The sequence below is a fragment of the Dipteris shenzhenensis genome, chromosome 14 (genome assembly GCF_047967505.1).
Source record: "Dipteris shenzhenensis isolate YYH24624 ecotype China chromosome 14, Dip_SZ_1.0, whole genome shotgun sequence".
NCBI lineage: Eukaryota > Viridiplantae > Streptophyta > Polypodiopsida > Gleicheniales > Dipteridaceae > Dipteris > Dipteris shenzhenensis.
This window is the reverse complement of record NC_141609.1, coordinates 17973424-17997172: the sequence shown is the minus strand read 5'-3', so window position 1 is coordinate 17997172 and position 23749 is coordinate 17973424. Positions and strand designations below refer to the sequence as shown.

The 23749-nt window shown below is 43.9% G+C and overlaps 1 protein-coding gene across 3 annotated transcripts in view; it reads left to right on the top strand.

Annotated features, from left to right (window-relative positions):
- The window catches only part of LOC147894280 (plant/protein), a 50299-nt gene that overhangs the window by 7704 nt on the left and 18846 nt on the right, over positions 1-23749 (top strand). For all 3 annotated transcript variants that reach the window (XM_087384753.1, XM_087384752.1, XM_087384751.1), the window contains one exon: positions 13033-13171. In XM_087384753.1, coding sequence (XP_087240879.1) covers positions 13033-13171 — 139 coding nt within the window. The remainder of the gene's footprint in view (positions 1-13032; positions 13172-23749) is intronic.

The following is a 23749-nucleotide window of genomic DNA, read 5'->3' as shown; positions in this document are numbered from 1 at the left end:
TATATATATATGTATATGTATATGTATATGTATATATGTATGTGTATATGTATATATGTATGTGTATATGTATATGTATATGTATATGGCCCCTTCATGCAGTTGTATTCAGTCCTTTGGGCATTCATTATTCAATTGTATCTATTCCTTTACGGAGGCCCACAATATTTTCTCTCTCTGATTCTCTCACTCACGTCCACAGCACCACTTTGTGTATTGAGTGCATTATCTTGCAGTTTGTAGTTAGTTTTGAGCAGGAGAGAGAGTGAGTTAGTCCACATCCCACATTGATATCAGAGCTTTGGAATTTCTTTCCTGAGATAGGGAGGGTCAGTTTAGGGGCAGTTCCACTGTTTTATGGTCCAAACAAGGTTTGATAAGGACACCATGAGCACCAGTGAGCAGTCCTACACATGGCGGGATGAGGGTTTATGTAGGCTATCTCATGGGCTATCCATAGATGCCACTTATACCTTGGTATGAGCCTTGTAGGCCTAGTTATAGTCAGTTACGACTATTGGTACAGTTAGTTCATGTACCATCTAGGCCAGTTAGGACAATAAGTCCAGTTAGGGCAGTTAGTCCTAGGGTTTTGTTATGTTGGCTCTCCCTTGAGCCTCTACACTTCAGTTTTGCAGCAATCTATTACAACATCTCGTTTTTCTCCATTGTGCTTCCATTTTTGAGCTTCCATTGCTTCCAACACCCAATAGTGGTATCAGAGCAGGTCGGGAATCCATTCCCTCAGCCATTGACAGCTTTCCCAAGCTGTTTGGCAGCCTCTGGAGCTCTCATTCTTGCTGGTCTTGCTGGTTTTCACACTCCCATGAGTGTTTGAGACCTTTCCAAGCACTTCTGTCGCGAAAAACCTCTTTTTGTCGCGAGAAGACCACACTTTGGAGCAACTCTCGCGAAGGGAACTGTTTTTCAGTGCATTTTCCAGCCTACTGCAGCAAAAAACGATCACACGCGAGCATTTACAGCATTTGTACGGAATTCCGAACTTGTAAAAATAAATAAATAAATAAATAAAATCTGTACATGCGTCTGAAATTGTACGGAAATCCGTACATGTGTCTGAAATTGTACGGAAATCTGTACATCTGTCAGGAAAATTTCGTACTTCTGTCCAGTTTGTCAGAATTTCAGTACATTCACTGCAGTACGGGCTGCCTCGGGGTGCACGCCAGTCATTTCTCAGATTTTCCAGCATTTCGGAGCTGTCTCGAGCTGCGCACCAGCATTTCGGAGCTGCATCGAGCTGCATGCCAGCATTTCGGAGCTTCCTTGAGCTGCGTGCCAGCATTTTGGAGCTGCCTCGAGCTGCATGCCGGTGTTTGGAGCTGCTCAATTGATCTAGAGACTTCTCTTTGAGCCCTTCCCTCCTCATTTGGCATCCCTTTGCCTCGGGCTGCGAGCTTCTCTCCATTTCTACATGCTCTCCTCCTCGTGGGAGCACTTGTTTTGCTGTAATTCTCATTTCCAGCCCTCATTTGCTCGCTTTCAGAGCCTACCACTGCTGTTCATCATTGGGTAAGCCGTTGTTGCATTGGCTTTTTCCAATTTCTGCTTCATTTGCATTTTGGAAAGGCCTCGTGTTGCCTTGGAAGGCCTCGTGTTGCCTTTGGGGATTTTTCTTGCAACAGGTACACCTTGGGACAGCAGAGTCTTTGCAAACATGAGCTTTGAAGCTTGTGCAATTTTTTGGCACTTGTTTATGAGAGGTTGCCTTTCTCTCATTTGCTTTGCCAGTTGGTGCATTTGCCTTGTATTTCAGCACATCGTCTGGTGGCAAAGATGATTTGTTTGGGCTGGTTGGGGCCAATGACAAGCTTGATGGCACCAATTACCCCATGTGGTCATACATGATGGGACATGTTTTGGTTGCCAAGAATCTATGGCATATTGTTTCAGGTTTTGAGGCCAAGCCTACACGCACCGTTACTGGTGCTACACCTGCAGCCTCTGCTTCTTGAGGTGATGGGTCTTCAGGTGATGGTTCTACTGCTACAGCCAGAACCTCTGCACCTGCTGCTCCAGGTGCTTTGCCTCCTTCACATGAGCAAATTCAGTGGGATGGTCGTGATGCCAGAGCACATGCCTTGATTGCTCTTTCAGTGAAACGGGTTATTATCCCTCATATTCGGTCTTGCAAGACAGCTAAGCAAGCATGGGATCAGCTTGCATCTTTGTATCGGGTGCGGAACGAGGCGAGGGTTGCCTATCTCCGCAGGAAATTGAAAGATTTAAAGCTTGATGAGGATGGTAACATGGATGCCTATCTCACTAATGTGAAGGATTTGAAAGAGCAGTTGGCCAACATTGATGAGATTATGCCTGATTCTCAGCTGGTTTCTAATACCCTTGATGGGTTGCCTGATTCATATCAAGTTTTTGCTACTACATTGAGGTTGGTTGTAGGGGGTGATGCCAATCATTTCTCATTTGACCAGCTTGTTGCTCTTCTTCTTCAGGAGGAGCAAAGCCGTGTGAATCGCAATGCTACTATGGCTAGAGATCAAGCATTTGCTGCCCATCATAAACACAAAGGTAAAGGCAAGGTTTCAGCTGGAAAGCCCTCTCATTCCCATGCTGATCATTCACATGGTGCCTCTTCTTCAGAGGATCACAAAAAGAAGAAGAGATGTAACTATTGCAGGAAACCTGAGCATACTATTTCTGAATGCAAGAAGCGCATAGCATCTGCAAAGAAAAAGAAAGAGTCTGGTCTTGCAGTATCTGGTTCTTCTAGTGCAGAAGATTGACATGAGTCCACTAATTTCGCACAAGACCAGCATTGGGCTTTCTTGGTTACATGTCAGTATAATCCTGATGTTCATGATGCTTGTATGGCAGTTTCAGATGTTCGTGATGCCTGGTTCTTTGATAGTGGTGCTAGCAAGCACATCACTTCTTGCAGGAAGTTATTCAGCTCATTAGAGCTTACATCTAAGGGGGGCAGTGTCACATGTGCCAATAATGCATCATATACTGTGAAAGGTATTGGGCAAGTTGCTCTTACTTCTGTCTTTGGTGGTATTGTCACTCTAGAGCATGTGCTTTATGTTCTAGGCATTCGTAAGAACTTCATTTCTATTTCAGCCATTGCTACATGTGGCTTTTAGGTTATTTTTGATGGTGTGAGGTGTGCAGTGTATGATGTTACATGCCTCTACCTTGGTTTTGACTGGCACATTGTCTAGCGGTCTTTACAGACTTGATGCTTATGACAGATGTTCAGATGATGATGCGCACTTGCTAATGCACATGCCTTTGCTATTGATTCTACCATGGCAGATACTCATTTGTGGCTTGAGAGGTTTGGACACCTCAATTTTGGAGCCCTGGTGAAGTTATTTAAGGAAGATATGGTTGTGGATCTTCCCAAAATGCATATGCCTACCAAACATGTTTGTGAACCATGCTTACTTGGTAAGATGCACCGTGCTGTGTTTCCCAAGGATGGGAGAGTTGGTGCTTCACACAAGCTTTATCTGGTTCATAGTGATGTTTGTGGACCCATGAGGATTGCAGCTCTTGGGGGGTTCTACTATTTTGTTACTTTTATTGATGATTTCACTAGGTACACTTGGATTTTCGCATTGAAATCAAAGTTTGATGTTTCTTCATGCTTCAAGTACTTTATTGCCTTGGCTGAGAATGAGAGTGGGCTGCTCATTGCTCACATTAATACAGACAGGGAGGGTGAGTACATGTCGAAGGAGTTTGCTGTTTTTTGGGCTTCCCGTGGCATTAATCATCGATGCACAGTGCCTTATACTCCTCAACAAAATCGCGTGGCTGAGTGGAAGAATAGATCAACGATGGAAATGGTCAGATGCATGTTGAAAGACAAACATTTTCCTAATAAGTTGTGGTTGGATGCGGTCATGTGTGCAAATTACATCTTGAATAGATGTCCTACAAAGGCATTGCAGACTATCACACCTTATGAGGCTTGGACGGGTCGTAAGCCTCGCATTTCCCACCTGAGGACTTTTGGATGCTTAGCTTATGCTCATGTGCCTTCACAGAGACGCACTGAGTTGGATGATAAGCTGTTAAATGCATTTTGCTTGGGTATAGTTCAGAGAGCAGGGGCTATAAGCTATATCAGCCCAGCACGGGCAAGTGTTTTGTCAGTCGGGATGTTGTGTTTGATGAATCTTCCACTATGCCTTTGCTGGACTGTTAAAAACAGCTCGTTGTTGATGCCCTAGACATATTTGACAGCTTGATGCCTTTGTTTCCATCCGATGCTCGGGATGATGTTCCATCTGAGGTTGTCCCTCCTCCATATGTTGGTCATTTACAGCCCCATGTGCATGCAGAAATTCAGCTTGATATGCCTATCATTGATCAGGATCATTTGCACCGGGCTCTTGACTAGGAAAGAGCAGAAAAGAGCAAAAATAGTATTTATTGCTCGATCGATCATGCAAAGGATATCCGATGGGCACAACACTTTTTGTACGCCTCAACCTAGGTGGTATTGGAATGTTCGCAAAGAGGCACACCCATCCGATAAGTACTTAGTCAAATAACACATCTAAGGGCGTGTTTTTTTGCGGATGTGCATATCACTCGGGAAAAAATGGTGTATAATGCGTGATCGACCATGCAAAGCATATCCGATGGTGACAATACTTTGCACGCACCTCAACGTAGTTGAAACGGTCTTGTGTGCAAAGTGGAGCCCCCATCCGATAAGTACTTGTTTGAATAACACACCTAGGGCTGTGTTTTTATATGGTTGTGCATGACACTAAGGCAAAAACGGTGTTTTATGCTTGATCCACAATGCAAAGCATATCCGATGGGCACAATACTTTGCACACACCTTCAACTAGGTGGAATTGACTTACATGCAAAGTGGCATTCCCATCGCATAAGTACTTGATCAGATAACACACCTAGCAGCGTGTTTTTTTACAGATGTGCATGACACTAAGGCAAAAATGGTATTTAATGCTCGATCGACCATGCAAAGCATATCCGATGGGAACAATACTTTTCCTACACCTTAACGTAGGTGGTATTGAAGTTTTCTCAAAGAGGCACACCCATCCGATAAGTACTTGGTCAGATAACATACCTAAGGGCGTGTTTTTTTGCAGATGTGGAGCCTAAAAAGGTACCCCGTTGGCTCCTTGACACATCAAAAGACAGCAAATAAGACACTCCTTTGCCAGCCCGTACGAGAGCAGCTGTCTGGAAAGAGCATGCTAGTTTTGTTGCTTATGCTTTGGTTGCTACAGCATGCAATGAAGAGCCATTATGTCATCAAGATGCCTTTCAGAATGATTGTTGGATGAAGGCTATGCAAGCTGAATTGGATTCTATCCACCAGAATGACACTTGGGAGTTGTGTGATTTGCCTTATGGCAAGAATGCCATTGGAACTAAGTGGGTTTACAAGATCAAACGGAAAGCTGATGGTTCAGTGGACCGTTACAAAGCCCGTCTTGTTGCTAAGGGCTATGCTCAGCAGCATGGCATTGACTTTGAGGAGACTTTTTCTTCCACTTCCAGGTCCACTACCATTCGCATTGTTATTGCCTTTGTTACTTTCATTGGCAGATACATCAACTTGATATTAAGACAGCTTTCCTTCATGGGGATTTGCAAGAAGAGGTCTATGTTTCCCAACCTCCTGGCTTTGAGGTTGAAGGTTCTAAAAGCAAGGTATGCCGCTTGAAAAAGGCCCTCTATGGATTGAAGCAGGCACCTCGGGCTTGGTATTCGAGAATTCATTCTCACTTGCTCACACTTGGCTTTCAGAACAGCCCTACAGAGGCTACCCTTTACATCCGCAAGCGTGGGACAGATTTGCTGAGTTTAGTCCTTTATGTGGATGACATGCTTGTAACTGGGACACATGCTCAGCAAATCGCAGATTTTAAAGTTGATTTGCAGTAGACATTTGCTATGTCTGATCTTTGTCTTCTGCACTACTATCTGGGCATTCAATTTTCTAGCAGTGAGGGGGGCATTTTAATGTCACAATCCAAGTACATTGGACAGCTTTTGCAGCGTTTTTAGTTTGAGGATTGCAAGCCAGTATCCACACCATTAGAGATTGGTTTTCACTTCTCTTCTGAGGATGGCAGTGGTACATGTGATGTCACTCTCTATCAGCAGGCAGTTGGTTGTTTAATTTACCTATGCCATACGAGACGTGATCTACATTATGCTGTCTCACAGTTGAGCAGATATATGCACAGCCCATCTATGCGCACCATTGGCATGCCATGAAGTGTGTTTTCAGATATCTTAAAGGCACTTAGCATTTAGGCCTTCTTTATGTGGCTGATACTTCACTTGTCATGCATGGGTTCACTGATAGTGATTGGGCTGGTTGTTCTGACACGTGTGTGTCACATAGTGGCAACTGTTTTATGCTTGGTACTTCATGTGTTTCTTGGTTCAGCAAGAAGCAGAGTACAGTTCCTACTTCTAGCTGTGAAGCTGAGTACAGAGCGGCTTTTACAGCTACAGTGGAGTGTATTTGGCTTCGGAAGCTAGTTGCAGATCTTTGTGCATGTCAAATTGCTCCTACCGTTATCTTTACTGATAGTCAGAGTGCTTTGGCTGTCGCACGAAACCTAGTTTTCCATGCTCGCACAAAGCACATTGAGGTTCACTATCACTATGTCAGAGAGCGATTATTAGCAGGTGATATTGAGTTGTCTTATGTTCCCACTGAAGACAACTTGGCAGATCTCTTTACGAAGGCTCTACCTCGACCTAAGTTTGAGGCTTTTCGGCAAGCTTTAAACTTAGTATCTTTTGTAACTTGATCTGTTGTACTCTCTTCAGTCATAGGTTGCTATATCCTACGGGACGAACATGTGCAACCATGACACTAGATATTTAGGTATCCTGAGCCATGTCTAGGATACTTCAGTCCATACCATGGAGAGGGTTTGTAGGCTATCGCATGGGCTATCCATAGATGCCACTTATACCTTGGTATGAGCCTTGTAGTCCTAGTTATAGTCAGTTAGGACTATTGGTATAGTTAGTTTATGTACCATCTAGGTCAGTTAGGACACTTAGTCCAGTTAGGGCAGTTAGCCCTACACTTCAGTTTTGCAGCAATCTATCACAGCATCTCGTTTTTCTCCATTGTGCTTCCATTTTTGAGCTTCTATTGCTTCCAATACCCAACAATTTAGTGCCTCCACTGCACCACCACCCCCACCATAGAATCTTGCGGATACTTCCATCTGTACCATGATGGAAATGCAGCATTAACAATCCGAGGCTCTCTTCAACCGCGTGGCCCAGCTCTAGGAAATGTGGGACGATCATGAGTAGGCTGCCAGAGAGCGTGACAAAGCAGCTTGGAAGGCGAGAGAGGAACGCGATGAGGAGGCTCAGGAAGCCAGGAAACTTTGGGACAGCGAGGCTCAAGAGGCCAAGGAGCGTAGAGAGCGTGCTGCTCGGGAGGAGGAATCCTTACTCTACTCCGACCATCCTAGGAGGACAAGGAGAGGCCCCCACCGCCAATCAAGCCTTCTTGTTTGGGAAAGCTCAACTTCACGTGGTACGATGGTAAGCAAGACTCTTTGGTATTGACGTCATGACTCAATCAGTTTGAAAGTTATTTCTTTGTGATGGCCACGAGCGACAATGAGATGTGCATCCTAGCATCCATGCACCTTAAAGCCGAGGCGGTCACCTGGTGACTCAAGTGATAGAAAGACCACTTTGATGTAGATGATTCCTGCATCCTCAGTACTTAGACAAGCTCCAGGGTTAGTTCTACGAGCTATGTTAGGGGGACACCGAGATGGTGAGTCATTATGCCAACAAATTCACTCGGATGTTTATACGGTTGCAGCTAGAGGATAGTTAGAAGTTGAGCAAATTTCTCCATGGGTGTGTACAGACATCCAGTGGTATGTCAGAAGTTTCAGCCCACGGGATTATGGCGGGTACTTGGATGCAACGACATGAGCACTCTATGCTAAAGAGATCCAATGCTTCCTTTGTCACATACCGGGCCATATTAAGAAAGATTGCCTACATGACACAACCACGATCGCTCCCGGGAATGCGGGCCTGCACACAAGCACAAACAATCGATCAATGAACCACAAAGAGAGGCGCAGCCATGCTCACCACCCAACCATGATACTCACGGGTCTAGGACTTGTAGAATCCAAGCATCCTTCGAGCCATAGGCTAGGCTGATGGTACGAACATCTACATCCAACCAGTTCACAACCTCCTGGCGTCCCATACCACCAGAAAGCGGCCTCTGGACTACGCTAGGAATCTTGGCTACACTAGAAAGTAGGTGCACGTCCGCAACGCGATCTAGGATCCAGACTAGGAAGGAAGAGCTAGACTTGCTCTGACTTGTGTGAATGAAAATTGAATCCGTGGGCCCCTTATATAGGCTCTAGCCCAGTGCCGCTAAAAGTAGCTGGAGCCCTAACTCGTCCATTGCCTTTGCAACACAACTTGAGAATGCCTACCTAGCCACGTAGCCTCCCTACGCTATCAAAGCTAGTCCTGTGCGCCTAAGCACATGTAGCCTCCCTAGGCTATCAAAGCTAGTCATGCGCCTAAGCACACGTCAGATACGATCCATGCACATGACATACTCCCCTTCCTCTAAGAACTCACTCTTGAGTTCAAAAGAAAGTCCGGAAACTCTTCTTGAGGGTTGGTCAATGTCTGCCATGTAGAGTCCTCCTCGACACGGTCCTTCCACTTAATCTTGTATCCGGTGATTGTTCTATTTCTAACTTGATGTTCACGAAATCCAAGAATACTCTCAAGCTCGTGTGGTTTAAAAGGTTAAATCTTCAACCTCTATAAGGAAGAAAAAAGCGGCTAGTTGATGGCGCAATGAGTTGAGATCTCATAGATCTTAGAAATCTGTCCAGCTGAGGGTGTGGTCAGGAGCGCCAGCTTTATAGGAAACTAAGCCCTAAATCCTAAACTAGGGCCCTAACTTCCCAAAAAGAAAAATCCTCCAAATCTCCCCGGATGCCTTGTAGTGTACTCCGACAAAAAAGCAAGGGCACGTTTTTGACATCTCAACTCAGTTGGACAGATTTCTACCCTTCTATCAGGGTAGGGGCCTACAATAGAAGGTCCCTCTGGACTTTCCAATCGGGAAGCTCCACCTTGCATCACTTCTCCTTCACAAATCACATCACCCTGTCAAAAAAACGTCATCTGCCACTCCTGCCTCAACCAAGTCCCTTCCTCTCCAACAAACTAACAATTCACCCCCTAACTGGCACTAAGCCAACTAGGACGCCAACTAGGATGCATCTTCCCAAACATGGAGATCACTCCTTCCTACCTGCTGACGAAAACAAAGTAGTTTCTAGCCAAACAGTGCAAAAATGAAAATTTTGCACTTACCCGGTAGATCCAAATAGGAATCGCTATCTCCTTCAGAAATTTGCCATGCAGGAGTGGCTCTGATACCAACAACTGACATGATTGTGATCGCTTTTTGCAAGCACAAACAACCAATCATAGAACCACAAAGAGATAACTTGTCCGTTGGCCTTGCAACCCAACCTGAGAATCGCTTGCCTAGCCACTACCCTCCCTAGGTTATCAAAGCTAATCCTGTGCGCCTAAGCACACATTAAACATGACCCATGCACATGACACCGCATTACCAGAAGCTTCTACCAGCAGGAGCCGCGTCAAGTGGTTCAACAATAGCTTGAAAAACCTCAGTAGTCATCGGGGAGCTTGAAGATCAACAGACTATAGGGACAACCTTGGTAGTCATTAAGGAGCTCGAAGATTAGCTGAAGAGGAAGCCTCGCCAATTTCTCAAATATGTTTCAGTTTTATGGATAGGTTGGTGGTTAAAAGGTCCTTATCTTGGTAGATTCAGGCAGTCCGAGCACATCATTTCCACTAAAGGAGCTAAACAGGCTCAATTGCCTCTTACACCAATGGAACTAATGGCCTTAAATGGTGCATTTCCAGGGCAACATATAGAGAGCAACATACATGTAGCATTAGCCACTTCGAAGATCTCAAGGTGGATACACAGTCGGCCAATTAGGGTCGCACCTACTCAGGTAGTGGACATCATCTTGGGAGCATGATGGTGGCACCTGTTTAAAGTCCAATCAAATTATCAGCACCAAGGCTTGGATGTCAAAATCCCAAGCCACGGGTCCAAGCTCATTGCTTGGCTTAGAGATGTTCCGCCTCGACCTTTGATATTAGTCATTCAAGGGGCTCGAGACCGACTCCAGCAAGACACAGTATTACTGTAGGATACTGTCTTACAGCAGGAAATAGGATTACAACAAGACCAGGCTCCCTATCTCAAACCAAGTCTTCCTCCGTCCCTATCACATATATGCACCGAGGAAAACCACGTGGAGCATCATCCTGGAGCATTAACCCATCGCACATATCCTTACGAGAAGCTAGCACGAGATCTAAGAATTCAGTACCTGCAGATTAGGATTCAGAAGCTAAGCAACCATTTCCGGATTCATCAACCAAGTAGATCAGGATTCAGGGTTTATCGCCAGATATACCACGGCCAGTTATCGCCTTTAGCACGACGGTAGGGCACTTCAATATACTAGTTCGAGTTTCAGTAGAAGGGGATGTCAGGGGCATCCTGAGCCCGTGGCATACTAGGCTGCCATGTGGACTGCCCAATCAGCACGCAGCCACGTGGATTGCCACGCAAGCAGCCACGTCAGCCGATTGCAATGTGGACTTCCACGCAAGCAACAGCAGCCAGCTCAACACAGGTGCCACATCAGCAAGGGTACCACGTTAGCGGGTGGCGTCAGCCACAAGCGGCACCATGTCAACAACTAGGTGGCAAGTCAGGCCAGATAGCAAGTCGGCTAGCTCCTTATTTGGTCGGTGGGCAGTAAAATGATGGTCGGTCCATCCCAAGGGGGCCTATGTAAAGCAGCCCCCTTGGCCCTCATTCTCCATCCCACACTCAAGCATGCCAGCCTTCAGTCCATAGCAGCAGCTAGGCCTCCACGCCAGTAGACCAGCAGGGTAGCCTCAGCCTCTTCAGGGATCTCTAGTGAGGATTCACCTCCTCTCCTTAGTATCCACCAGTCTAGGACAGCTTTGCAGTGAGGGTTTCAGCCCCTTCATACAGTTGTATTCAGCCCCTTGGGCATTCATTGTTCAGCTGTATCTATTCCTCTATGGAGGCCCACTATATTCTCTCCCTCTGATTCTCTCACTCACATCCATAGCATCACTTTGTGTATTGAGTGCATTATCTTGCAGTTTGCAGTTAGTGTTTAGGAGGACAGAGAGAGAGTTAGTCTATCTTCTGCTACAATATATATATATATATATATCTTTGTACACACGCACACACACACACACACACACACACACTTATATGTTTGTGTGCTTATTTTCACCCAATAAAAAAAGGTGTGTGAGCTTATGATTATGGCTGCAGGGACAGTAATGATGATTGAAGGTCAAATGTTTATTTAATGCAGAAGTCAAAATATCTAGGTGCAAAATGGCCAAAACTGGGGGTATCATGGACTTGGAGAACATAGCCGTATTTTAGGAGAGCTACTTGCAGGCTGAGTTCTGAATACTTCTAGGCCAAGTTTTGACTTAAGCAATGCTATTGTACTAATGCATTTTGGAGAGCTTATTAACCATAGATAGTAGTAGTGGGTCCCCTTAAGTACATTAAAGTACTGATGTGATTGAGTTTGTGACCAAGGGAGAGGGTGAGGTTTGGTTTTTTATATAGAGAGGGCAGTCCATTAGATTTGTAGCTTTTGGCTTACTCATTTGGATTCGTTATATAGAGAGGGTAGTCCGTTAGATTTTAGCTTTTGGCTTACTCATTTGGATTCGTTTTGGACATCCCATCTCTTCTCCAACTCATGAGATCTTGTTTTATTTGCGTCCACTCGAGAGCTTGTGCCATGCTCCAGTCTCAGGCTTCACTTTTGAACGGTTTTAGTTATACTTTAGTTGTTGTTTGACCTTGGTATACTTTTTCTGCTGTTTCTACAGTGCATGCTTTATCTTGCATGATAGCAATTCACATGGATTCATTAGTTTGACAATCACATTTTTGTTATCACTAAGAGTGACAATGAAAAGTGCATTTTGGCAATCTATCTTGGGATGTCACGACTCGGTGGCAGAACAGCACACTAGTGGGACGAGTTCTGCACGGACCTCAAGGCTTAGTTTTTGCTACCATCATGCATGCTCAGATAAAAGATAGAGTGATGGATCATGGTTTACAGCCAGAGTGAGATTGTTAGTCTCAGGCTGAGTGTTTAGCGGATTAGAAATCCAACTCCATGATGATGATAGTAGGCTGGAAAAGTTTGTGCACGGCTTGCACATGCAGCTGCAGTCAGAACAGAAGGAATTGATTGCAGCAAGATTTGAGGTCTTTTGGTGAAGTGCAAATCAACAACCAAGTGCCACTCAATTATAGGCTTGACATAAAAGAGCTTCCATGGCTGATGGTAAGGGCAATTGTCGGTTTGAAGGCATAGATGGAGAAACAAGAATTAGGTGATTGATGGAACTTGGTGGCATCCGGTGAAGCTGACAAGTGGTATGCAGCTGTTGCTTGTAGAAGATGGTTAGGATGATGTCACTGGAATTTCAGAACTAGTTTTAAAATATTTAAAAAACATATTCTTGAAGATAGAATTAGAGTTTCTTTTTGGTTTCGGCTTCACAAATGCTTACTTGATATCAGAATTGCTCTTTTGAATTCTTGGATATGGACACTCTTGATCATCCAAGACAACTCTTAACTGTGCAAACAACAAATGCCCCATAGCATACATGCTAGTTCTTTGAAAACTCAGTCTCATATGACAAAGACTGTTCATATAAGTTGTGTATATGACAAAGACATGTTATATCTATGTTGTTTGCCAATTAAAGACAACGAATTAGGTTGCCTTTGTCGTAGTCTTGTCTATAAATCTATTCTATTACTGTGTTGATAATTAATTGGTTTATTGGAAAGTGTAGAGCCTAATACATTCTTAATTACAGGTCACGGGACCTCCTGAGTATTTAAAGGAAAGTGTAATTGATACCCTGGCTAACCACGGTCGCCCTCGTGCATCTAAAAAGTATAATCAAAGATCTCAAGGATTTCAAGGTTCAAGTACTCAAAAGGAGCCTCCTCTAGGTAAATTGCATTTGACAAGCTATCATAAAGGCAAAAGACCAGCTCTTTCACTCTACAAATGTAATTGATTATAAGAAAACTCATAGTGACTCATTTTTCTCTCATATTCATGCAATCAAAGACTAAAGTGATCCTTGAACCTGGACTTCCTTTTGCATAGAAGCTTCACACGAATTACGTAATTTGCACCATGCTTTATGTTGTTGGCTGTTGATTGTAAAGCAAGTAAAAGTTATTGCGTGGACTACATTGCTAGTCGTGCTTCTTGAAATAGAGTGGGACATTGTTTTTGTAGGACAATGATAAGAGAGAGAGAGAGAGAGAGAGAGAGAGAGAGAGAGAGTCTCTATTAACATCCATGGGAGACCAAAAGGTCTATGGGACAATAGGAGAAGAGAGAGAGAGAGAGAGAGAGAGAGAGAGGGAGAGAGAGAGAGTTAATGTCCGTGGGAGACCAACAAGTCTATGGGACAGCTAATACATCCGCTTAGGGAGGGCATAGGGCAGCTCCCAAGGAGTGCAAAAAGAGCAACTCCTAACGTAACTGTGTGAAAATTAAGACATAATCGGCCATACATCAGTTTAAGACACAGGGTCTTTTGATTTGGACACTTATTGGCTCAGATGTCCTCCCCAGTCTGTCACAAGTAAGATGCCAAGGAAATCGTTCGCCAGCGCTTTGGTAACACCGACCAAGCCATTAACTAGTCAAGCTCATGGGAGGTGTTCTTATTAGCCGAGGTCGAGAAGCTACAAGATGAGAACTCTGACTTGAAGGATCAGCTTAGCAGGGTCGAAACCGCCCTGAAGGATCATCTTAGCAAGGTTGAAACCAGGCTGGCCACTCTCGAGGGCAAGCCTGACCTAGCTCAAGAGTTTCAAGAGAAAATCCAAGAAACCAGTGGTGGGGGACAGAGAGGATGATAGTGGGTTGGATTTGATCAAATGTAGGTCATGATTCTATCACAAATTATCCAAGAAAAGAGATATAATCCCTACCAAGATATCATATTGACTGAGTTTTCTGCGAGACCTCTTTGACATTTCATTCCAAATCATCACAGACCTTGATTGAGGTAGGGAGTATGGCAGAACCGATGAAGGCAAGCATAGATTGCCATGGCAAGCTCGTTGGGAAAGTCGTAGCCCATTAGATTTTGGTAACCCATGTAACCTAAAGATTTCCCTAATGAATAACTTTGCTGTTTCAGGTGCAGACAACTCCTTTTTACAGGGAATAAAATGAGCTTGTTTACTCAGCCTATGTATAATAGTGAAAATCTGCTCAAACTGACCAACCTTGGGGAAACCTGACACAAAATCCATTGTAATGTGTTCCCACCTTTCTGAGGGAATAGGCAAAGGCTGCAAAAGACCAGCAGTCTTACTTGTGTCAGATTTAATGCGCTGACATACGCCACATTGTTGAACAAAGGTCGAAACTTCTTTGCGAAGTTTAGGCCAATGGAAGTATCTTTCAATATTGTCAATGGTCCCTCTAATGCCTGTATCCAAAATATGGACTCGCATGTAACTCACTCATGACTAGATACCAAAATGTTTTGAGTACACATAAGGCACATCCCAAAAATAAGTATCCATCCACGATGGAATAAGCCTCTAAACCCCCGACCTCATTACGCTGAATCTTCCCATAAATGTCAGTGAAGTCCTCATCTAAAGGATAAGCTTCAACCATTGCTCCGAATGATTTCTCCTTAATCACAGAAATGTGATTAACTTGGGGCCATCTACTAAAAGCATCAGCTACTAAATTCTCCTTTCCTGGCTGATATTCAATATTTGGAGGATTGAATATATTCAGCCCATTTGATTTGCCTTGAAGAAACAATGGGTTGAGAAAACAAGTGCTTGATACTTTGATGGTCAGTCTTAATGTTGAAAGCAGAACCATATAAATAATGCTTCCGTAACTTTAAAGCATGAATGACTACCAGTAACTCCTTCTCATACGTGATATATTTCAATTCAGCCCCTTGAAGTTTTCTACTCTCATAAGCAATGGGATGCCCTCCTTGCATCAACATTGCCCAATCAAGGTACCACTCGCATCCGTACATACAACAAAGAACTCTTTGTCCATGTCTGGAAGTGTTAACACTGCTCAAAAGCTACTTGGTGAACCTCTCCCCACTCATACAAGGAATGCTTCTTCAACAAATGTGTTAGTGGAGAGGCAAGACGTGCAAAATTCTTAATGAATTTGCGATAATAACTACACATCCCTAGGAAGGATCTCAGCTCATGTATATTTTTGGGTATTGGCCATTCCATTATGGCCTTGACCTTTTTAGGGTCAACCCGAATTCCCTCAGCAGACACAATGTGTCCCAAATACTCTATTTCTGTCTTGAAGAACTCACTCTTCTTGGTATTTAGGAACAATCGATCCTTCCTTAGAAGCTTCATCACCTTAGCAAGGTGATCCTTATGCTCTTCCTCATTCTGGCTGAAAACTAAAATGTCTTCAAAGAAGACTATGACAAATTTTCCCAAGTAGGGTCGCAAAACCCTTCTCATCAGCCTACTAAAAGTGGCTGGAGCATTAGTTAGGCCAAAAGGCATGACCAAAAACTCATAATGTCCAGTGAGAGTGAAAAGCAGTCTTATGATCATCTCCAGCGTTCATACAAAGTTGATGATAACCAGATTTCAAATCCAATTTGCTAAAAACTTTAGCACCTTTAAGCATATCCAATAAATCATCCACTCTTGGAATCGGATACCGGTTCTTAATCGTAAGTTTATTCAAAGCACGGTAATCTATACACATACGATATGATCCATCCTTCTTCTTGACCAATAATACATGTGCTCCAAATGGAGAAGTGCTTGGTCGAATAGGCCTTTTTGCAATAGATCTTCAATTTGTTTTTCTATCTCCTCCATTTCTATCCTGTTCGTCCTGTATGGGGCTCTACATGGAGGAGAAGCTCCTGGCTCTTAGTCTATGGCATGATCATCTTCTCTCTCCATAGGCAATTCGAATGAGTCATCTCTTGAAAATCGATCCTCATAAGCTTTAAGAAACTCATTTCTCTTCCGATCTTCTTTTGAGATATGGAGATCTCGTGAATCCCGTATATACACAAGATTACAATCTACCCCTCTTTTTACAAATCTTTTCGCTTGGGTAGGAGTAATCAATAGAATTGTATACACGTCCCGATCCCCTACGATCCTTATGTACAAAGCAACAATGATGAGTATGAGGATGAATAGCAGGGTGAAAATCATATCGCCTGTAGGCCATCTTTTGGTGGTTCTAGTGATGCCCTATAGGCCATGGTATGTGCCTTGTAGGCATAAGTGTAGGCACTTATAGTGTTAGTGCCTTTTAGGCCACATAGGACACTTAGTCCTATGTGACACCTAGGACACTTAGTCCTAGGTCTAGGTACAAGTACTTTGTACTTGTATGTTTTTATCTATCTAAGACTTTGACGTGACGGCTTTTCTACTACGACTTCTTGCTACCTGCACTCTCTCTCTCTTCTCTCTGATCCTTCAGTGGTATCAGAGCAGGTTTTGCTCTAGTCTTCTAGCTCTCCTCAGCCCCTGGCTCCTCCATTGCTCATTGGGAATCTGCTGTCCTGCTGGTCGACACATCTCCAACTATTGCAACCTTTTTCGAGTACCTGGGCCGTACAGCCCGTACGTGAGCAGACGCACAGATCGTGCACACGTACATCGCCGTACCTGCGCGTCGTCGTACATTTGCATCGCCGTACTTGCACGTCATTGTACATCTGCATCGCCGTACCTGCGCGTCGTCGTACATCTGCGTCGGCGTACACGTACATCACCATACCTGCACGTGGGAGCCTCTGTACAACTGCAGTACTTATGATCCCCGTACAATGTACAGCCGTACAACCGCATACCGTACAGTCGTACTTGAGCTGACCGTACAGTCGTACACCGTACTTGAGCTGTCCGTACAGCTAGTACTTCTCTCGAGATCTCCATACAGGAGTTGCACGTGTGAAGTCTCTTGCAGGACATTGGAAAAATTTGGGGCTTTCAACACCTTTCATCTCCTCTAGTTGCAACTTGTTGCAAGAACACTAGAGATTCGGGATTTGGTCAGCAATTTCTTTTTGATTGCAGTACATTGAGTCACATTTGCAGGACATTGAGTCATTTTACAGAACATTGAGTCACTTTTGCAGGGCATTGAGTCAGATTTGCATACATTGGGTCACATTTGCAAAAATTTCAGCAAAATTTGGGGCTTTTCTACATTTGCCCTCTTTTTGGCCTATTTGCCCTCAATAAATTTGGGGCTTTTGCCAAATTTGCTTTTTTTTTGCAGTGAACATTGCTTGTCACAGTCACATTTGGATCAGATCTGCATTTGCCCTTTGATTTGGGTCTGAAATTTGCAGATATTTGCTGTCATTTTTGGGACAGACAGTTTTTTGCAGTGATGGCCTTGAGGCTTTTGGGTTTTCAGGTCTTTTTCAGCGTATCACATTTGCTATGGCTGGGAACAATCAAGATCTATTTGGAGTTCTTCGTGAAGATGATAAGTTGGATGGCACCAACTATTCGATATTCTTGTCGCAAAGCATTTGTGGAATATTGTTTCTGGGGCTGATCTGAGGCCAGCCAATGCTACAGTGGTTGCCTCTACTGCTGGTCCTTTTGCAGGGGATACTCCTCCTGATGCCTCTTCCTCTAGCACTCCTGCTGCTGCTCTTCCAACTCAAGAATAGTCAAGATGGGATGCAAGAGATGCAAATGCACATTCATGCATTGCTTTATCATGCAAGAGAATCATTATTCCACACATCCAGTCTTGCAGGACAGCAAAGGATGCTTGGGATAAATTGGCTTCTCTCTATTAGATTCGCAATAAAGCTCGTGTTGCATATTTGAGAAGGCAATTACAGGAAGTCAATATGAAAAAAGGTGAGTCAATGGATGCATACTTGACAAAGGTCAAGGACCTCATGCAGCTTGCCAACATTGATGAGGTGGTGCCAAATTCACAGCTTGTCAGTACGACATTGAATGGACTGCGAGATACATATCAAGGGTTTGCTACAACCCTTCGATTAGTGGCCATAAGTAATCCAGACCACTATTCTTTTGATCAGCTAGTTACTTTGCTTTTGCAGGAAGAGCAAAGTAGAGCTAACAGACAAGCCATTATTCCTGATCATGCATTTGCTTCACAGCAGACAGGAAGAGGCAAGGCTTCAAGCCTATGGGCAAGCCAAAATCTGCGCATAGCAGCTACAATTCCTCTGCGCATAGCAGCTGCAATTCCTCCCATGAGCTAGCAGATGCTTCACATGCACATGCTCTTCAGGATGATTGGGCATGGGCTGTCCATTGCTCATTTGATCCATTCAAAGCTGATGCACTCTTTACTGCTAATGATGCTCAGTCCTGGTACTTTGATAGTGGTGCTTCCAAGCATGTCACATCTTGCAGAGAGTTGTTTTAACTTTCATTCCCTAGCTGAAGCACCTCGAGGGGGGACTGTTACATGTGCTAATAATGCTTCATATGCTGTAAAAGGAGTTGGTAATGTGCAGCTCACATCCATTTCCAGCCATCCTGTCACTCTGACAAATGTTCTTTTTGTGCCTGGAATTGAAGTCAACTTGATTTCAATTTCAGCAATTGCTACTTCAGGTTTCATAGTAATTTTTGATGGCTACAGATGCCTAGTATATGATCTTCGTGATGACAATGCCATAGTTCTCACTGGCACTTTGCAAAAAGGGCTTTATCACCTTGATCATCATCCAACTGCACTTTCTATTGAAGCATTGGCTATTTCAGATTTACAACTTGCTGAAACTCATGGTTGGCATGAGAGAATGGGCCATCTCAGTTATAGAGCTCTTGCAAAGCTACATTCACAGCAGATGGCAAATGATGTACCTCAGACTCACACAGTTTCCAAACATTGATGCATCGATTTCCTTTTCAAAAGAATTGTCCAAAACTCTCACAAAGGAAATTGCAGCTAGTACACAGTGATGTTTGTGGCCCAATGAGGACAAATGCCATTGGAGGATACAAGTATTTCATGACTCTCATTGATGATTTCACAAGGTATTGCTGGGTATATCCTTTAAAGGCCAAATCTGAAGTTCTCTTATGCTTTTAGAGATGGCTGAATATGGTTGAGAATGAATCAGGAAGCAAGCTTGTCACCCTCAACACAGATAGGGGGGTGAGTATATGTCAAAGGAGTTTGATGCATTTCTGTCCTCACGGGGCATTATTCACTCATGCACTACTCCTTACACTCCTCAGCAGAATCTTGTTTCTGAAAGGAAAAACAGGTCCACAATGGAGATGGCCAGATGCATGCTTAAGGCCAAGTCTTTGCCCAATAAATTTTGGGTTGATGCAGTAATGTGTGCCAACTATGTGCTGAATAGATCACCTACACGGGCATTGAAGACTATTACACCTTATGAAACATGGAAAGGCAGGAAGCCTTCACTTTCACACATGAGAGTTTTTGGGTCTCTTGCATATGTTCATGTACCATTTCAGCTGAGACATAAGCTTGATGACAAGGCAATCAAATGCATATTTATTGGTTACACCCAGGACAGCAGAGGGTATCGGTTATATTAACCAAGTACTGGGAAGATTATTGTCAATAGAGATGTGATCTTTGCTGAACATTCAGCTTCTCCTCTTGTGGACTGCAAAGCAAAGCCAGATGTTGACATGTTTGATGCCTTTGAATCTTGGTTACCTCTGCCATTATCAGAAGAGGATTTTGAGCAGCAACATGAGCCTCCTGCAGGCCCTCCACTAAGCAATAATCAGCCACAACCTCATGCTGATTTGCAGGTTTCTCTTCCGGCACAAAATGATCCCACTACTCATGATGCAGTCATTGAAGAAAGAGCTGTCAATAGACAGCACAAGCAAGTTCCCAGATGGCTTCTTGAGACATTGAGGGACAGCAAACAAGATCAGCCTTTTGCTGCCCAGACAAGATCAGGGAATAGACCGCATGGTCACTTTCTTGAGTTTGCACTCCTTGCTACAGCTTGCAATGAAGAGCCTTTGTGCCATAACGATGCTTTTGACTGCAAAGAGTGGATGGATGCAATGAAAGCTGAGTTACAATCTATTGCCAAAAATGACACATGGGAATTAGTAGATCTCCCACCTGGCAAGCATGCTATTGGAAGGCGGTGGGTCTACAAATTAAAAAGGAAATCTGATGGCAGCATAGATCGATACAAAGCCCGTCTTGTTGCAAAAGGGTATGCCCAACAACAAGGCATTGACTTTGAGGAGACATTTGCTCCCACCTTCAGGATTACTACCATTCGATGTGTCATTGCCATTGCAGCCCACCATCATTGGCAAGTGCACCAACTTGACACCGCTTTTCTTCATGGGGATCTGCAGGAAGAAGTCTATGTCACACAACCTCCTGGCTTTGAGGTTGTTAATTCTGAAAATAAGGTATGCCGGCTTAGAAAAGCCCTTTATGGTTTGAAGCAGGCACCCAGGGCATGGTATGCCAAAATTCATGCACACTTACTATCCCTTGGTTTTCAGAATAGTCCCACAGAACCCACTCTTTATGTCCGTGGGAGTGAATTTGATTTTTTAGTGCTGATTTTATATGTGGATGATATGCTCATAATGGGCCCAGATACTCAGCAAATTGCAGCTTTCAAGGCTGATTTGCAGCAGATTTTTGACATGTCAGACATGGGACGGCTCCATTATTATTTGGGCATTCAGTTTGCTCATGTTGAGGGGGGTATCATGATGTCTTAGTCCAAGTATATTGGACAGCTCCTTGATCATTTTCAGTTTGACGATTGCAAGCCAATCTCTACTCCAGTGGACCCTGGCTTCAAATTCTCAGCTCATGATGGGAGCCCACCATGTGATATCACTCTTTATCAGCAGGCTGTTGGATGCCTTATTTATTAATGTCACACCAGACTTGACTTGCAGTATGCAGTATCTCAGCTCAGCAGATTCATGCACATGCCCAGTTCACAGCATTGGCAGGCAGTGAAAAGAGTCTTCAGATATCTCAGAGGCACTCAGGATTTAGCCCTCTTCTATGGTGATTAGGGTTCACTTACCATGCATGTTTACACGGATAGTGACTGGGCAGGATGTTCCGACACCAGAGTGTCACATACTGGCAATTGTTTTTTGCTTGGCAATTCATGTATCTCTTGGCTCAGCAAGAAGCAACCAACAATTGCCACGTCTAGCTGTGAGGCTGAGTACAGGGCAGCTTTCACCGCTACAGTAGAGTGCGTTTGGCTTCGATAGTTACTTACAGATATTGGTATTTGCCAGAAATTCTCCACTATTGTCTACACTGACAGCCAGAGTGCTTTGGCCATTGCGCGTAACCCAGTGTTTCATGCGCGTACCAAGCATATTGAAGTTCACTATCATTATGTTCGGGAGCGGTTGTCAGCAGGAGACATAGAGTTGTCCTATCTTCCCACAGAGGAGAACATCACAGATATGTTTACAAAGGCACTTCCTCGTCCCAAGTTCGAAGTCTTCCGACAGGCTTTACACTTGGTTCCCTTTGTTACATGATCTGATATTCCTTGTACATTCATAGGTGGCTATATCCTTTTGGATGAACATGTGCCACCGTGACCAGAAACTACCAGGTATTCTGAGACGTTTCTAGAGTACTTCAGCCCATCCCATGGAGGGGGGTTTGTAGGCCATCTTCTGGTGGTTCTAGTGATGCCCTATAGGCCATGGTATGTGCCTTGTAGGCATAAGTGTAGGCACTTATTGTGTTAGTGCCTTCTATGCCACATAGGACACTTAGTCCTATGTGACACCTAGGACACTTAGTCCTAGGTCTAGGTACAAGTACTTTGTACTTGTATGTTTTTATCTATCTAAGACTTTGACGTGACGGCTGTTCTACTACGACTTCTTGCAACCTGCACTCTCTCTCGCTTCTCTCCGATCCTTCACCGCCATGGTTTACCCAGAATCATGTCAACGTCTTGTAAAGGAGCTACTACAAAATCCCTTCAATCTCTATATTTTTGTATACGAAAAGGAATATTCCGTACTATGGATGTGTCTTCTTTATTGTGTCCCCTAAAAGCTCTTGAGAGCGACATGTTTTTTATAGGTTCTGGTTTAAGATGGAGTAATTTTACCAATCTATCACTCACTAAGTCATAATTACATCCATCGTCTAGGAGAACCGCTATTCTGTGTCCATTCACGAATCCACACCTTAAAAAGATCATGAGTACCTTGGCTGAATGGACAGCATTCACTATTGACTCAATAGTCACAGTAGATTTTGAGGGTGACAAGGTAGAAGCCTCACCCTCCTGCTTGGATGCCTTGGCTTTCCCTTTTACTGAATTCGTCTTGGCAATCTTTGCCAAGAGAACGGGACACTTATGCCATATGTGCCCTGGCTTATGTTTCTTACACCCAAAACATTTTCTTTTCTTAATCAACTTCCTCTTCTCTTTGTCCGTCATAGAAGGAAATAGCACCCATCCAGGACGTGATTGGCTGTTCACATTCCTTACAAGAGCTTTACCCTTCCCTTTATTATTCTTAAACCGGTTTGGTTTCCTAAAAGTGGCTATATTGTTGGTCTTAGATGATGACCCACCCTCCTTATTGAAGGGTTTACGAGGATTCAATTTCCTCTCAGCTATTTCAGCCAGCTTAGTGAGGTCCTTAAGCGTGGTCGGGTTAAACATTTCAACCTCGTACCTTACTTTTGGGCTTAAGGCTGCTAAATACTTTTTTTCCTATCTTTCTTACTCTTTTCGGGTAACTCTAGAGAGTTTTCAAAATCTGGCTGCAAAATCTGCATTACTCTCATTATCGAACTGCCTAAACCTCTCCCAACAAAAGGTTAGGTTCTCTTCATGCCTCGGTGGCATGAAAGTAGCTTTCAGTTGCTCCATGAACTTAGCCCATTCATGAATAGGCTCTTTTCCTGTTTGTGATAAAGACTGCCACATTAGAGCATCCTTCTGCAGATGCAATGTGGCAAGAGCAAGCTTCTCTTGCTCGGTCTTGTCTTGATGGGCAAAGTATAGCTCAAAATGGCGAATCCAATTGAGTATTTTGTCAGCCTTCCTTGTCCCATCATATTTGGGGAACTCAATTCTCTCTCGCGGTTGGAATTTGGACCTCTTAGAGGGGGTACTCAACTCTTCATCCCCAAAGTTGAAAGTCCTCTTAGTCCCTAATCTTGTCATAATGACTGCTCAATCATATTGCTAAGCTGGGAAATCAGCTTATCAACAAGAGTTTCCTCTCTTCCTCTTGCACTTGGATTATAATCCATGTGTGCTAGGTTTTGAGTTGAAGGCATAAACTCATCACCTTGTTCTTGGCTGGTCTCATTTCTTCTTTCATTACGAAAGGAGAATGACTTGCACAAGCTCCCTTCAGCCTACTTGCTTCTCTATCCGTGCGGTCCGTACGACTGTACGGACCCACGTACAAACAAGCCTGCAATCATGACCCTTGCCGTACGGAACAATCAGTACCTGCTATAGCCGTACGCTCTTGTCTGTGCCAGTGATT